Source organism: Lampetra fluviatilis, chromosome 1 (assembly GCF_964198595.1).
Source record: "Lampetra fluviatilis chromosome 1, kcLamFluv1.1, whole genome shotgun sequence".
NCBI lineage: Eukaryota > Metazoa > Chordata > Hyperoartia > Petromyzontiformes > Petromyzontidae > Lampetra > Lampetra fluviatilis.
This window is the reverse complement of record NC_136275.1, coordinates 37,765,506-37,779,559: the sequence shown is the minus strand read 5'-3', so window position 1 is coordinate 37,779,559 and position 14,054 is coordinate 37,765,506. Positions and strand designations below refer to the sequence as shown.

General features: G+C 55.0%; 1 protein-coding gene across 8 annotated transcripts in view; it reads right to left on the bottom strand.

Moving 5' to 3' along the window:
* Nucleotides 1–657: 657 nt before the first annotated feature.
* LOC144935311 (RNA binding protein fox-1 homolog 1-like) overlaps nt 658–14,054 on the bottom strand; it is a 183,531-nt gene continuing 170,134 nt past the window's right edge. Inside the window, exons 11-12 of one of the 8 annotated variants that reach the window (XM_078861879.1) lie at nt 13,040–13,118; nt 658–2,875 (exon numbers count right to left, since the gene is read on the bottom strand). In XM_078861879.1, the coding sequence (XP_078718005.1) occupies nt 2,798–2,875; nt 13,040–13,118 (157 nt within the window). In that variant the 3' untranslated portion in view covers nt 658–2,797. Of the gene's footprint in view, nt 2,876–2,910; nt 3,096–13,039; nt 13,119–14,054 lie in introns of those variants that run through there. The other 7 variants (XM_078861895.1, XM_078861871.1, XM_078861887.1 and 4 more) reach the window with 7 other exon arrangements.

Genomic DNA, 14,054 nt, shown 5'->3' with positions numbered 1-14,054 from the left:
GTCTGTTAAGGCTATACGTGGGATCTTTGTCTGTGTCGTTGCAGTTCGATTCGCGCTCACTGGAAACACCGGTGACGAATACTTGAATGGATTATGGGCCGACACCGAGGGCGACTCAGCCTCAAATGACGAGTACCTGGTGATGGTGGTGTGTAAAAAAACCACGAGCACTGGGGAGACAAAGGTGGCTGGTTTGGCGTGCTGCGACAGCAAAAAAATCCCTTGGGTTTGACGTTCCGGCCTTCTTCATAGGCGCTCGCCACTTGCCCTAACAGTCTATTCGAGGCTAAGATATTCTCCCCTCCGATATTAGAAAGCCAATGGAGCCACCGCACTCTTAAATCTAATCTTGAAAAAACTCATTAATTGTTGCGTTCGGTTTGATGTCCTTCCCCCGCATCTCCGATTAGCGCGCTTGGCTACGTTGGGTGCGGAAGAAGTTGAACACGCACCATACAAGGCTGGACGGGGAAGCTTTCTCTCTTCGTCCTTTGCAGGAGCCAGGGGGCAGTAAGGCAGTTGGGAGCAGCAGCGGGGGCATGAGCAGCAACAGAGACAGTCACAGGGATAGCAGCAGCAGGGGCAGTCAGAGGGGGCAGCAGCTGCAGGGGCGAGTGGGTGGTTGACCGGCCGGCGGAGGCGTTGCATGAGAACGTCTGTGAGAATGTTGGGCTTTTATTGAATCCTTTTTTTTGTATCTGTGCATTTGTACATGTACAGTATAAACATACGTCTGGCGTTAGCTGCCAAAACACACAGCAATTGTAACCAATGACAACTACCCCAAGCTCCGGCTTTTCTTGCCGCCGCACGCGATTTTTTTGTATTATTTTACGGGGGGATGGGATATGGGGGTGGGGTGTTTCTGGAACCACAGTTTTACAATGTAAAAAAAAACCCACCCCAAATAAGTGTTTAATGCAATTGCATCGATAAAATTAAATGACACACTTCGGGTAGAGAGAGAGGGAGAGAACCACACCAAACACTGAACGATAATGTACAGCCTACAGCCTTCTAATAATTGTCTAATCGCTACGGGTTGTTGTTGTTGCTGCTGCTGCGTGTGTTTGTGTGGAAGCACAATAGTTAATTTATTCAATGTGAGAGGCGCGCGTCTTTTTGGGGGGGGGGGGCGGGGGAGGGGCGGAGGATGGAGGGGGGGCAATCAACATGTTATTATTTCCCTTCTTTATATTTCCATCGCGTCATACTAGTTATGGGGGTTGATTCCACCACGACCACCACAACCACCACCATCACCACGACGACTCACGTGGTGGTGGTTCACTCACGGATTGTTGCACCCGTAAGGTGAAACAGTTGGGGGGGGGTGGTGGGGGGTGTTGTGGTGGTGGTGGTGGGGGGGGGGCGGGAGACAGCCCCCCTCGTCACCGACTTCAGGTGAAGGTAACGAAGGTGTGTGGTGAATGTCCTAGAGTCATCATCATCACTCGACACGTTACAAGACACGCGCGCTCATCTCGGCTCGTGGACCGTGCCTCGAATCTCGGCAGTGGCGGGGGGAGGGGAGAGGAGGTGGGGGGAGACAACCCATACTGTACAGAAGACCATCGTCACGTCTAAATAGAATACTGTATGATACAATAGATTAATTTATGTCATTTCATTTCGTTTAACTTTTTTACAAAAATAATAAAAACGCATTGAGGTATAAAAGAAAGAAAGGAAGGAATCAAAGGACGGACGGACGCAACGAGGGTTAAGGGGAAGAACTGGAACTGAACTTGGGTTTTTTTTTCTTCTTCCGAAGGAAAATCTCTCGAGAGTCAACTTGGGTGGCGCGTGGTGCCGTGTAGTGCCGTGTTGGCACGTGGTGCCGTGGTGCCGTGTCGTGCCGTGTAGTGCCGTGGTAACGCGTGGTGCCGTGTAGTGCCGTGGTAACGCGTGGTGCCGTGTAGTGCCGTGTTAGCGCGTGGTGCCGTGGTGCCGTGTCGTGTAGTGCCGTGGTAACGCGTGGTGCCGTGTAGTGCCGTGTTAGCGCGTGGTGCCGTGGTGCCGTGTCGTGTAGTGCCGTGGTAACGCGTGGTGCCGTGGTGCCGTGTCGTGCCGTGTAGTGCCGTGGTAACGCGTGGTGCCGTGGTGCCGTGTCGTGCCGTGTAGTGCCGTGGTAACGCGTGGTGCCGTGGTGCCGTGTCGTGCCGTGTAGTGCCATGGTAACGCGTGGTGCCGTGTAGTGCCGTGTTAGCGCGTGGTGCCGTGTCGTGCCGTGTAGTGCCGTGGTAACGCGTGGTGCCGTGTAGTGCCGTGTTAGCGCGTGGTGCCGTGGTGCCGTGTCGTGCCGTGTAGTGCCGTGGTAACGCGTGGTGCCGTGTAGTGCCGTGTTGGCACGTGGTGCCGTGGTGCCGTGTCGTGCCGTGTAGTGCCGTGGTAACGCGTGGTGCCGTCCCGTGCCATGGTGCCGTGCCGTGTTGACGCGTGGTGCCGTGCCGTGTTGGCGCGTGGTGCCGTGCCGTGTTGGCGCGTGGTGCCGTGTCGTGGTGCCGTGCGGATGTGCGAGTAAAGCAGAGGGCAGATGGGGGTAGGGGGGGGTCATCCTCACGTCGTCTCTCTCGGGTCTCACACCGGGTCGCGGTGACCCGCGCGTGTGGTCACGGGTAGAGAGAGAGAGACAGACAGAGAGACACACACGCGTACACGCACACAAAATGCCCCACATTTTTTGTTGTTGCCACAGAGATTAGCAGTGGATAAGGCTGGACACATTCTCTCGCGATGCTCGGGTTTGTTTCGTGTTATATATATTTTTTCTCTCGTGAGTATGGTTTTTATTTGTTCACGGGGCGATGTGGCCGCTCACAAGAAACCTTCTGGCGGAGGCGTTTCTCGCGTGAATCAGCTCCGACGCAGAGTTCTGTGGAAGACGAGGAAGGGGGGGGGGAAGAAAGGGGGCGGGGGGAGAAAGTGGGCGGGGGGGGAGAGGGGGCGGGGGGTAGAGAGAAGCGGGTCCCGAAGCAGGTTTCGTGTGCATGGCTTCAACTTGTGCGCCTAGCCATTGGAGCTCTTTTCGAGAGGAAGGTTACATGTTTTCAGTAGGGGGTGAAGCGGCTGTATCCACCCCTGTACAGACTGGCCTGAAACACACGCGCACAGGCAGACACACGAACACGCACACGCGCACAGGCAGACACACGAACACGCACACGCGCACACACACACACACGCGCACAGGCAGACACACGAACACGCACACGCGCACACACAGGCGGAACACGGAGAGACGCGCGCGCGCCCACACACACACACGCGCACACACACACGCGTGTACAGGCAGGCCAGACGTGCACGCGAACACACACGCACACGCACGCCCAACAGACACACGTACACACATGCGCACGCAGAGACACAGACACACACGCCCACACACAGACACACACACGTGAGGAAGGACACTTGGCAACACCAAACAACGGACTTGTTATATTTCCCCCCCCCCACCCTTTTTGACACTCAAATGGCACTCCCGTTCAAATTCCTGAGCCCTAATTAAGCGGCGCCGTGGTCCAGAGGACGCTCTTGGCCCCGCTCAAGGATTCTCGGGGAGGCGGTGGTCAACTCGGCGCTGTGTCGGTGTCTCTGGGAGGCTCAACAAGGACACTTTGGTCAGCTGGCAGCCCCAACCCCAGCCACCCCACTCCACCTCGCCCACCCGACCCTACCTCACCCTACCCCACCCTACCCCACCCTACCCCACCTTGCCCACCCTACCCCACCCTACCCCACCTTGCCCACCCTACCCACCCACACCCCATCCACACCCCACCCCGCACTCCACCCACCTCATCCCAACCACCCCCATCTCACCCATCCATACTTGTTCAGCCCCGCCCAGAGCACACATCTTACTGCTCATACGTGTCAACTTTTGGCCGAACGTCAACACGGGGTTTGAACCGTTGGAAACAACGATGGCCCAACGTTGACCCAACGTTCCATGCTGGTTAGACGCCCCCCCCCCCTGCACCAATCCTCCGCTAATCCCGCACGATATTCAAGTAGTCCAGAACCGATCAGCGTGGGTGAAGTAAGGCCACACACCCCCCCCACCCTCTTCACGCAAGCGGAGGCCTTCAATCAGCAGTGCATTAACACAACAAATAACGTGCGGCATTAATGAGTGTCTTATGATGATGATGATGATATTCTTAATGAATTATTGACTAATTGAATGCACATTGGTGTACAAGAACATTTAACAAGACTCCAGGTTCCATAAAGAAGGGCCATTGCCCGAAACGTCACCAATTATACATTTCCTTTTACGCCCGCGATGTTATTGACGACTGTGTTGAGTTTTCTTGTGAACTGGAAGTAGACAACGTTATTGATTGATGCTTAGATGCAACGCAGTGGGCCATGGCCAATCGTGAGCAATTACCGTATTCTCAGGATAATAAGACGCAGCTCTCCCCCCCCTCCCCCTGCACAGTTTTTATTTTAAAAACAGCAAAAGTCATCCGATGCATGGGCGTCTTCTGATCCGTCAGAGCGCCGCTGCGTGAACGCTCCCGGATTTGTACATCTCCATCGGACACGTGGGGGACCTTCCACAAAGTTTCGGGTGCGTTTTGTTTTTGCTGAGTCGGGGGGGGGAGGGGGAGACTACGGTAATAGATGCTCCAGGGGTGGCTGGGGGTTGGGGCGGGTGGTGGAGGGAGGATGGGCAACGTGGTGGGGGTGGTAGGAGGGGGTGGGGGCTCACGCCACCCCCCGCCCCCCCCTCTCGCAGTGGACGTGAGACGCCACGACGGAATCGGGATGATGGAGACGAGCTTCGAGTGCCGGGAGCGATGCGCGATTCTCGCGGGCACGCGGAGCCCAATTAGGGGGCTCGCGGCTCCGCGGCGCGGCCACGGGCGGTTGCGAACGCGATACAGAGGCAAAGGCAAAGACCCCCAGCTCCGTATAGGCTCAATAGATTATCGGGACAAGTGCTGTTAGCGAGCACCTATGAAGACCATTGCGGCACAGCACGAGGAGATGGTGTGGACCGAACCACTCAAGGCGATGTTTAGATACAAACAGCGCCAGGTACTCATTTAAAGCTGAGTCGACCTAGGGAATCGAACGTGTTCAGCGCGATGAGCTGACCACTACGCTACCACTCGCCATCAATTCACTGCATACACAAATGCTCACTCATCATTCATACACAGCGCCGAGAGCGCGCACACACACACTCGCACATACACACATACACCCACATAATGCACTCACACACGAATCCATCGCACACACACTCGCACATACACACACATACATGCACTCACACACGAACCCATCGCACACACACACACTCGCAGATACACACACATACATGCACTCACACACGAATCCATCACACACACACTCGCACATACACACAGGTACATGCACTCACACACGAACTCATCGCTCACACGCTCACACACACTCACTCATGAGACACATACAACACAGCTGATTTATATATATACTCAACACTCGCCAGACAAAGATCCCCCGTATAGCCTTAACAGGCTTTTGGGGCAAGTGCTGTTAGCGAGCACTTATTGAGAATGGGTGGCCAGAACTACTCCCGGCCGCCTTTGTCTCCCCACTGGCGAGGTTCAAACACCGCTCCAGGTACTCATTTGAGGCTAAGTCGACCTAGGGGAGGCCCACGACCGGTTCAAACTCATCACGCACATACAAAAGACAATCAAGCAACCGCACTCATAACGCAGACAACAATAATAGCCTCAATTCGCCACTAAATGGCGGAGATTTGAAAGCAGCACTTGCACAATGTGAGCAGCACCTTGAGGTCAGGTGATTAGGCAAAGGTTGGCTGCTGTAAGGAGGTCACGGGCCAGACCCAGGTGTTACGAGTTAACGGAGACGACTGTCAGATCAGAGTTTGGGATCGTATCGCCTTTCTTGCCCTGAAGGGGAAGCCATAGCGGTGGCGCTGAAAGTTATTTTTTTGTAAGATATCACACAGTGTGACTTGTTATCGCGGGCAGCTGGGGCAGTTTCCATCTCCTCGGGAACTCGTGACCACCACTCATCCTTGCGGAGCCGCAAGGCTCTTCGAACTTGCGAGCGGAGGCTGATGTTACTTGTCCAGATTTTCGGTGCGTCGGATGCAATGTATGTGTGTGTGTACGGTGGACTTATTTTGCGCCGTACATAGCCAACCGTGCTGTTGCGAATGGTGAGGTCGGGACTTAGTCGGCTGCAGGAACACGTGGTCTGTGAGCCAGGCTCACTGGAGAGGTCTCCCAAACCTCACCGCTACACTCACAGCTCTCCATCATTATTTTATTCAGAGGATATCCTGCCCTGAGTAGAGGATTTCCCACCCCTGTGTGGGTGACAGTAGCTGGAGCCGAACCACCAGACGAACCACAATGTATTCTAGTTGCGCAGAGTTCCAGGCGGTGCCGGACCAGCTCCCGACAAGAGTAATGGCAGCCTCTTCTCCCAAGTAAGTGATTGGACAATACTCATAATTTTGATGAGTGCGGGTTGTTGAAGGAGTGGAGGCATAGAAGTACAGCACAATAAACCGCGGTGCCTTGCTCTCTGCTGCCCACAACGTAACCCCACATCCTATAACGCCTGCTATCCATCGCGGTCGCTCATCCAAACACCGCTATCCAGGCTCACAACTCCCTGCTTAGCTTCCTAGGCTCTACAGACGAGGTCAGCGGGCCAATTCTGGGCGATTCGGTCATAGGTCCACTTCGCGTGACACTCGCATGACGCTCACGCACAGAGGAACACAAATACACAAAAAAAAAGACACGGCATTTGAGAGGTCCCATTTGTAATGTGGAGGACGGATGAGCTGGCCCAGGGTGGAGGCGAGAGAGGGCCGCGAGGAGCGAGAGTGCGGCCCTTGTGATGGGTGAGTCATTGCCAACGGGAGCGAGGGATGGTGGACGTGGGGGGGGGGGAGGCGACGTGGGGGAGGGAGGAAGGGACGAGGGAGGGAGGGAGAGAATGGGTGAGAGTAAGGAGCGAGGAAGTGGAGGTAGGGATGGATGATGAAGGCAGAGAGAGAGAGAGGAATGTAGGGAGAAGTATCGAGAGGAAAGGGGAGGGGGGGGGGCATAGAGGGAAATATGAAGAGAGAGAGATTGGAATATGGAAAGAGAGATGGAGGGAGAATGGAGAGATAATTGCAGGAGGGATAGAGAGAGAGAGGGAGGGGGATGGTGAGACAAAGAGAGGGGAGAGAGATAGAGATATTTTAAAAAATTATATTACAAATATTACGTAGAAAACACAGGGGGAACATAGACATGGAGTAAGGAGAGAGGGGGTAGAGAGAGAGGTTGGGGGGGGGGGTAGACAGAGGGGGTAGAGAGAGAGGGAAGGGGTAAGGAGAGCAGAGTGTGAAATCTTTCATTTAAAAAGGAGGGGGTTAACATAAAGCAAAGCATAAAAAAACAAAAACTAAATGATGAACGAAGCAAAATTACGACTACACCGAGCATCTTCTTGTTTCCTCTGATCTTAAAAAAAGAGATGGAGAGAGGGATGAAGGGAGAGAGAGAGAGGGACGATGAGAGAGAGATGGAGGAAAGCAGTATGGAGAGGAAAGGGAGGGATGGCAGCAGCTGGACACAGCAGTGGCACGAGTGGGGGGAAGCGGGGGGGTGGTGCTGTGTAATATGTATTGATGAAAGCTCTGGGCAATACGGGGATCAAAGTGGAAGAGATGCACTTTTGGGGGGGGGCGGGCGGTGGGGGGGGGGGCGAAGTTACACAGGCAGAGACTGCATAGTGTAAGACGGGATTTAAAGAGGAGAAAGAGAGAGAGAAAGGACATTACTGGGTAGCTTTCCAACTTGAGATGTGTTGGACACAATGTTCCGGCTTCACTGCGCCCACTGAATATTCCAAATTTATCCACGAAAAAGTCATTTAGCGCGCAAATTCGGTAAATTCATCTTCCTGTCAAAGCCTATCTCGCCACTCGGCACATCTGCCCACGTTAAGCGCTGTAGCGGTGGTCAGAGCGTGAGATGGAAATGGGGGGGGGGGGGGAGAAAGCGGGGGTGGGGGGGCGGGGGGCGAAGGGGGTGGGGGTGCCACTCTACACTGCCCCCCCCCCTCCCTGCGATGCCACTGCCGCTGTTGTTGCAGCCACGGGAGCGTGAAGGGGCCGACAACCACAGCAGAGAAGCGGCTCTGAATAAAAGGACCGGTGGAGACTCGAGGCATTCGCCAATGACACAACCACGAGAGGACAACATTATATGTAGTAGCCGACGTTTCGGGCAATGACCCTTCATAATAGCAGACAGAGAGAGAGAGGAACAATAGCTACGGGGGAGCAGGATTGTGGAGAGAAACGCAACGGCAATCGCGTTGAGAATTCACCGCGATGCACGCCACTCACTCCCCCACTCTCCGCCAGCCTCTCCATCCCTCGCCCCCCCGCCCCCCCCCCCAATTCAACCTCCTCCACCTACATCGACCCCCCTACTCTCCCCCCACGCTCCCGCGCATTGAATCGACGACCTGAATGGCCTCCGTCCAAGCACAACCTCTGTTTATTTTCAATCCTCCCTCGTTCTCGTTTTTTTTCTTTTAACGTGCAGGAATTGGAAACTGCTTTTTCCCATTTTTTGTGACGTGTGGGACGCAGCAGCCAGCGAGGGAGAGAGAGAATCTAAAGACAATGTAATTGAATGGGAAACAGCGCCGTGTAGGAGAGGTGTGTGAGTGAGCGAGCGTGCGTGCGTGGAACCGAGCGAGCGATGGGAACATTAATAAAATAAACAATAAACACCATGTTCAGAAAGCGCAGCGGCTGCGTCGACCGAGTGGGGTGGGTGCGGGGTGTGGGTGGGGTGACTGGGATGTTGGAGGCGGGGGAAGGGCGGACTGCCGGGGAGGGTGGTAGGAGCCACGGGCGAGAGGCAAGTGCCTGTGATTAAGGCTCAGGCTCCCGGCCCACGTGGTAGCAGCCTCAGCCCGACGGCGTGAGAGTCCAACGAGGTGAGACGGAGAGACGCGACGGGAGGGGCGCATGGTGCAGACCCCCCCCCCCTCCCCCCCCCCCCATGGACACTGGGAGTGATGGGGAGTCTTGGCTGGACCATGCGGTCTCGTGAGACGCTGGGGTGCACGCACACCTTTACCCAAGCACACCGCACGCGATCTGTCGCTCAACCAAACAGTGGTTAGGCCATACTATGCTGGGTGGGTGGACAGAGGTGGTGAGAAGGGGGTGTGTGGGATATGAACAACCTGCACCCATTGTTTCAACTGCCGTTCCGGAAGATACGAATCGAACCGGCGGCCTCTGGATCGCAGGTTCCGGAGTGCTGCTCAACGCTCGCTCTGGCAGCCCCCACCCCCCCCACTCCCTCCCCACTGACGTCACTGATGGTCTGGGTCTGCGTCATCATTCGGTGGGTTCGTCACTCGCGTCACTCGCCCCAGTTCGTAGGAGTCGTCGCCGCCACGCTCCACCAACGTTGGGCTAACGTTGGCGTGTGGGTGAGGCCGTCGGATTGACGTCCGCCAAACGTTCATGAGCGCGCCCGCTTGTTTCCATCACTAAATTGGTCTCGGTGGCTCGGCGATAGGAAGGATGCGAGTTCAATTTCTGCTTTGGCGAAAGGCGATCAACTCATCCCAAATATCGCTCCGGGTTCGATAAAAAAGAACCCCCCCCCCCAAAAAAAAACCCCCACTGCCGCTTTGTGAGGAAGTCAACAGCTGTTGCCCTATGGACAGACGCGGTCCCCCGCCATAGGAATGCGGAATTTCAGTCGCTGGCTCAGCACCGCGAGCTGAGTGGTGGGATACAGCGATGGCCAAGTCCCTTCCCACACCCCCCTGCCCCCACACCCCCCAACCCCACACCCCACCACACCCCTCCGTGTGGTGGTGCAGGCGATGGGGCAATCGCAGGCGACAGCTCGCGGGGCCGGCGGGCCGACAGGGGTCACAGGGGTCACAGAGGTCGCGCTCCGCGGTGATCACTTCCCCACTCGGCGTCTAACGATGGAGACACTGATGGAGAGTGGAGAGCAGCGGAGAGGGTGAAGAGGGGAGCGGAGAGGGTGGAGAGGGGAGCGGAGAGGGTGGAGAAGGTGGAGAGGGGAGCGTGGAGAGGGGAGCGTGGAGAGGGGAGCGAGGAGAGAGGAGAGGGGTGGAGAGGTGGCTGCCCCCTTCTTGAGACCTGATACACTGGCAGTGTTGGTTTTTTGATTAACGCAGTTCCAGCGCTCGTAGTTCCCAGCCACGATTCAACCGCCTCATGTGAGGAGTTTCGAGATTCATCCTCAACCACGCTAGCTCACTAGTCACTGGTAGTAGCCCAAGCCATAACCACACTAACCAGCCACTAGTAGTAGCCACAACCACACTAACCAGCCACTAGTAGTAGCCACAACCACACTAACCAGCCACTAGTAGTAGCCACAACCACACTAACCAGCCACTAGTAGTAGCCACAACCACACTAACCAGCCACTAGTAGTAGCCATAACCACACTAACCAGCCACTAGTAGTAGCCACAACCACACTAACCAGCCACTAGTAGTAGCCATAGCCACACTAACCAGTCACTAGTAGTAGCCATAACCACACTAACCAGCCACTAGTAGTAGCCATAACCACACTAACCAGCCACTAGTAGTAGCCACAACCACACTAACTAGTCACTAGTAGTAGCCACAACCACACTAACTAGTCACTAGTAGTAGCCACAACCACACTAACCAGCCACTGGTAGTAGCCCTAGCCATAACCACACTAACTAGTCACTAGTAGTAGCCACAACCACACTAACCAGCCACTGGTAGTAGCCCTAGCCACAACCACACTAACTAGTCACTAGTAGTAGCCACAACCACACTAACCAGCCACTGGTAGTAGCCCTAGCCATAACCACACTAACTAGCCACTAGTAGTAGCCCTAGCCACAACCACACTAACCAGCCACTAGTAGTAGCCCTAGCCATAACCACACTAACTAGTCACTAGTAGTAGCCACAACCACACTAACCAGCCACTAGTAGTAGCCATAGCCACACTAACTAGTCACTAGTAGTAGCCACAACCACACTAACCAGCCACTGGTAGTAGCCCTAGCCATAACCACACTAACCAGCCACTAGTAGTAGCCATAGCCACACTAACTAGTCACTAGTAGTAGCCATAACCACACTAACCAGCCACTAGTAGTAGCCACAACCACACTAACCAGTCACTAGTAGTAGCCCTAGCCGTAACCACACTAACTAGCCACTAGTAGTAGCCACAACCACACTAACCAGCCACTAGTAGTAGCCCTAGCCGTAACCACACTAACCAGCCACTAGTAGTAGCCACAACCACACTAACCAGTCACTAGTAGTAGCCCTAGCCGTAACCACACTAACCAGCCACTAGTAGTAGCCACAACCACACTAACCAGCCACTAGTAGTAGCCCTAGCCGTAACCACACTAACTAGCCACTAGTAGTAGCCACAACCACACTAACCAGCCACTAGTAGTAGCCCTAGCCGTAACCACACTAACCAGCCACTAGTAGTAGCCACAACCACACTAACCAGCCACTGGTAGTAGCCCTAGCCGTAACCACACTAACTAGCCACTAGTAGTAGCCACAACCACACTAACCAGCCACTAGTAGTAGCCCTAGCCGTAACCACACTAACTAGCCACTAGTAGTAGCCACAACCACACTAACCAGCCACTGGTAGTAGCCCTAGCCGTAACCACACTAACTAGCCACTAGTAGTAGCCACAACCACACTAACCAGCCACTAGTAGTAGCCCTAGCCATAACCACACTAACCAGCCACTGGTAGTAGCCCTAGCCGTAACCACACTAACCAGCCACTAGTAGTAGCCACAACCACACTAACCAGCCACTGGTAGTAGCCCTAGCCGTAACCACACTAACTAGCCACTAGTAGTAGCCACAACCACACTAACCAGCCACTAGTAGTAGCCCTAGCCATAACCACACTAACCAGCCACTAGTAGTAGCCACAACCACACTAACCAGCCACTAGTAGTAGCCACAACCACACTAACCAGCCACTGGTAGTAGCCATAACCACACTAACTAGTCACTAGTAGTAGCCACAACCACACTAACCAGCCACTAGTAGTAGCCACAACCACACTAACCAGCCATTGGCATTAGCCCTAGCCATAACCACACTAACCAGCCACTAGTAGTAGCCATAACCACACTAACTAGTCACTAGTAGTAGCCACAACCACACTAACCAGCCACTAGTAGTAGCCATAACCACACTAACTAGTCACTAGTAGTAGCCACAACCACACTAACCAGCCATTGGCATTAGCCCTAGCCATAACCACACTAACTAGCCACTAGTAGTAGCCATAACCACACTAACCAGCCACTAGTAGTAGCCATAGCCATAACCACACTAACCAGCCACTAGTAGTAGCCATAACCACACTAACCAGCCACTAGTAGTAGCCATAGCCACACTAACTAGTCACTAGTAGTAGCCACAACCACACTAACCAGCCACTAGTAGTAGCCACAACCACACTAACCAGCCACTAGTAGTAGCCACAACCACACTAACCAGCCACTAGTAGTAGCCATAACCACACTAACTAGTCACTAGTAGTAGCCACAACCACACTAACCAGCCATTGGCATTAGCCCTAGCCATAACCACACTAACCAGCCACTAGTAGTAGCCCTAGCCATATGCTGCTGCTGGCTTGCGTTGCCTGCCAGCTGACTCTGTGGCTCCGCCTCGCCGGCGAGGGATGGGATCTGCACGCGCGACCCACGACGGGTCTCGGCGCAGCGTCCGTCGCTTTGTTTGAGTTGTCGGCTTCGTTGGTTCGCAGCGGCGCGCGCAGCTCTCAACGCCTCGGGCTCTCGCCGAGAGAAGAGAAGAGAGAGGCAGGGAGGGCGGAGGGAGAGAGAGAGGAGAGAGACAAAGACGACCGCGGGGCGAGGGGTGGCCTGGGGGAGCGAGTTGGCCGTGGCTTGTGTGTGGGGGGGGGAGGGAGCAGCATTCACCCACCATCGCGCTCACCCCGTAGGAAGCGGCGGGTGCGAGCGCGTGCGTGTAGGCGTCCGCTGCGGTGTATACGCGTCCATAGCTGCGGGCGAACGAGAGGGGGAAAAAGGGGGGGGGGGGGGGGTTGGAGAGGTGTTTGGGGGGCCGGGGGGGACAGGGGAGGTGGTGGGAGAGACGGGCAGGGAAAGGGGTGTCAGCGAGTCGCGAGAGACGCGCGTCTTCCCGAGATCTGGTTTAGCGACGCGGAGGAATGACACGGGACCATGTGACAATCTGATGGTGATGAAGCCAAATAAATAGACGTGGTGCCACCGTCGCTGCCAGGGGAGGCACGCGGGGGTGGGCGAGCGGAGCGGGGGATGACTTCGCTGCGAGTTGATGGTTGTGGGTGTCTTTGTCTCCGTTGTATTCGTGTGTTTGCGAATGTGTGTCTGAGCGAGTGGTGGTGGTGTGTGTGTGTCTGAGCGAGTGGAGGTGGTGTGTGTGTGTGTGTGTCTGAGTGAGTGGTGGTGGTGGTGTGTGTGTGTGTGTGTGTCTGAGCGAGTGGAGGTGGTGTGTGTGTGTGTGTCTGAGTGAGTGGTGGTGGTGTGTGTGTGTGTCTGAGCGAGTGGAGGTGGTGTGTGTGTGTCTGAGCGAGTGGAGGTGGTGGTGTGTATGTGTTGCGTTGCAACTACGAACACGGCGACCCGGTTTCGATTCCCGCTCACGGCCAACGCCGGTGACGATTATCTGAAACGGGCCTCCCCTACGTTGACTAAGCCTCAAATGAGCACGAGGGAGACAAAGGCGGCCGGGCGTGGTCCTGGCCACCCACCCCCTCGTGCGCCTTCATATGTGTTCGCCAACAATACTTGCCCCAAAAGTCTAATAAAGCTATACGGGGAATCTTAGTCTTTGCGTTTTTTTTGCGTTGGGATGTGTGTGTGTCGGGGAGATGTAGTGAAGTTGTCTAAAACTAAACATTTTTTTTTATTTACCAGCTAAGGCCCACTGAGATATACAGCTCTGTTTCAGAAGT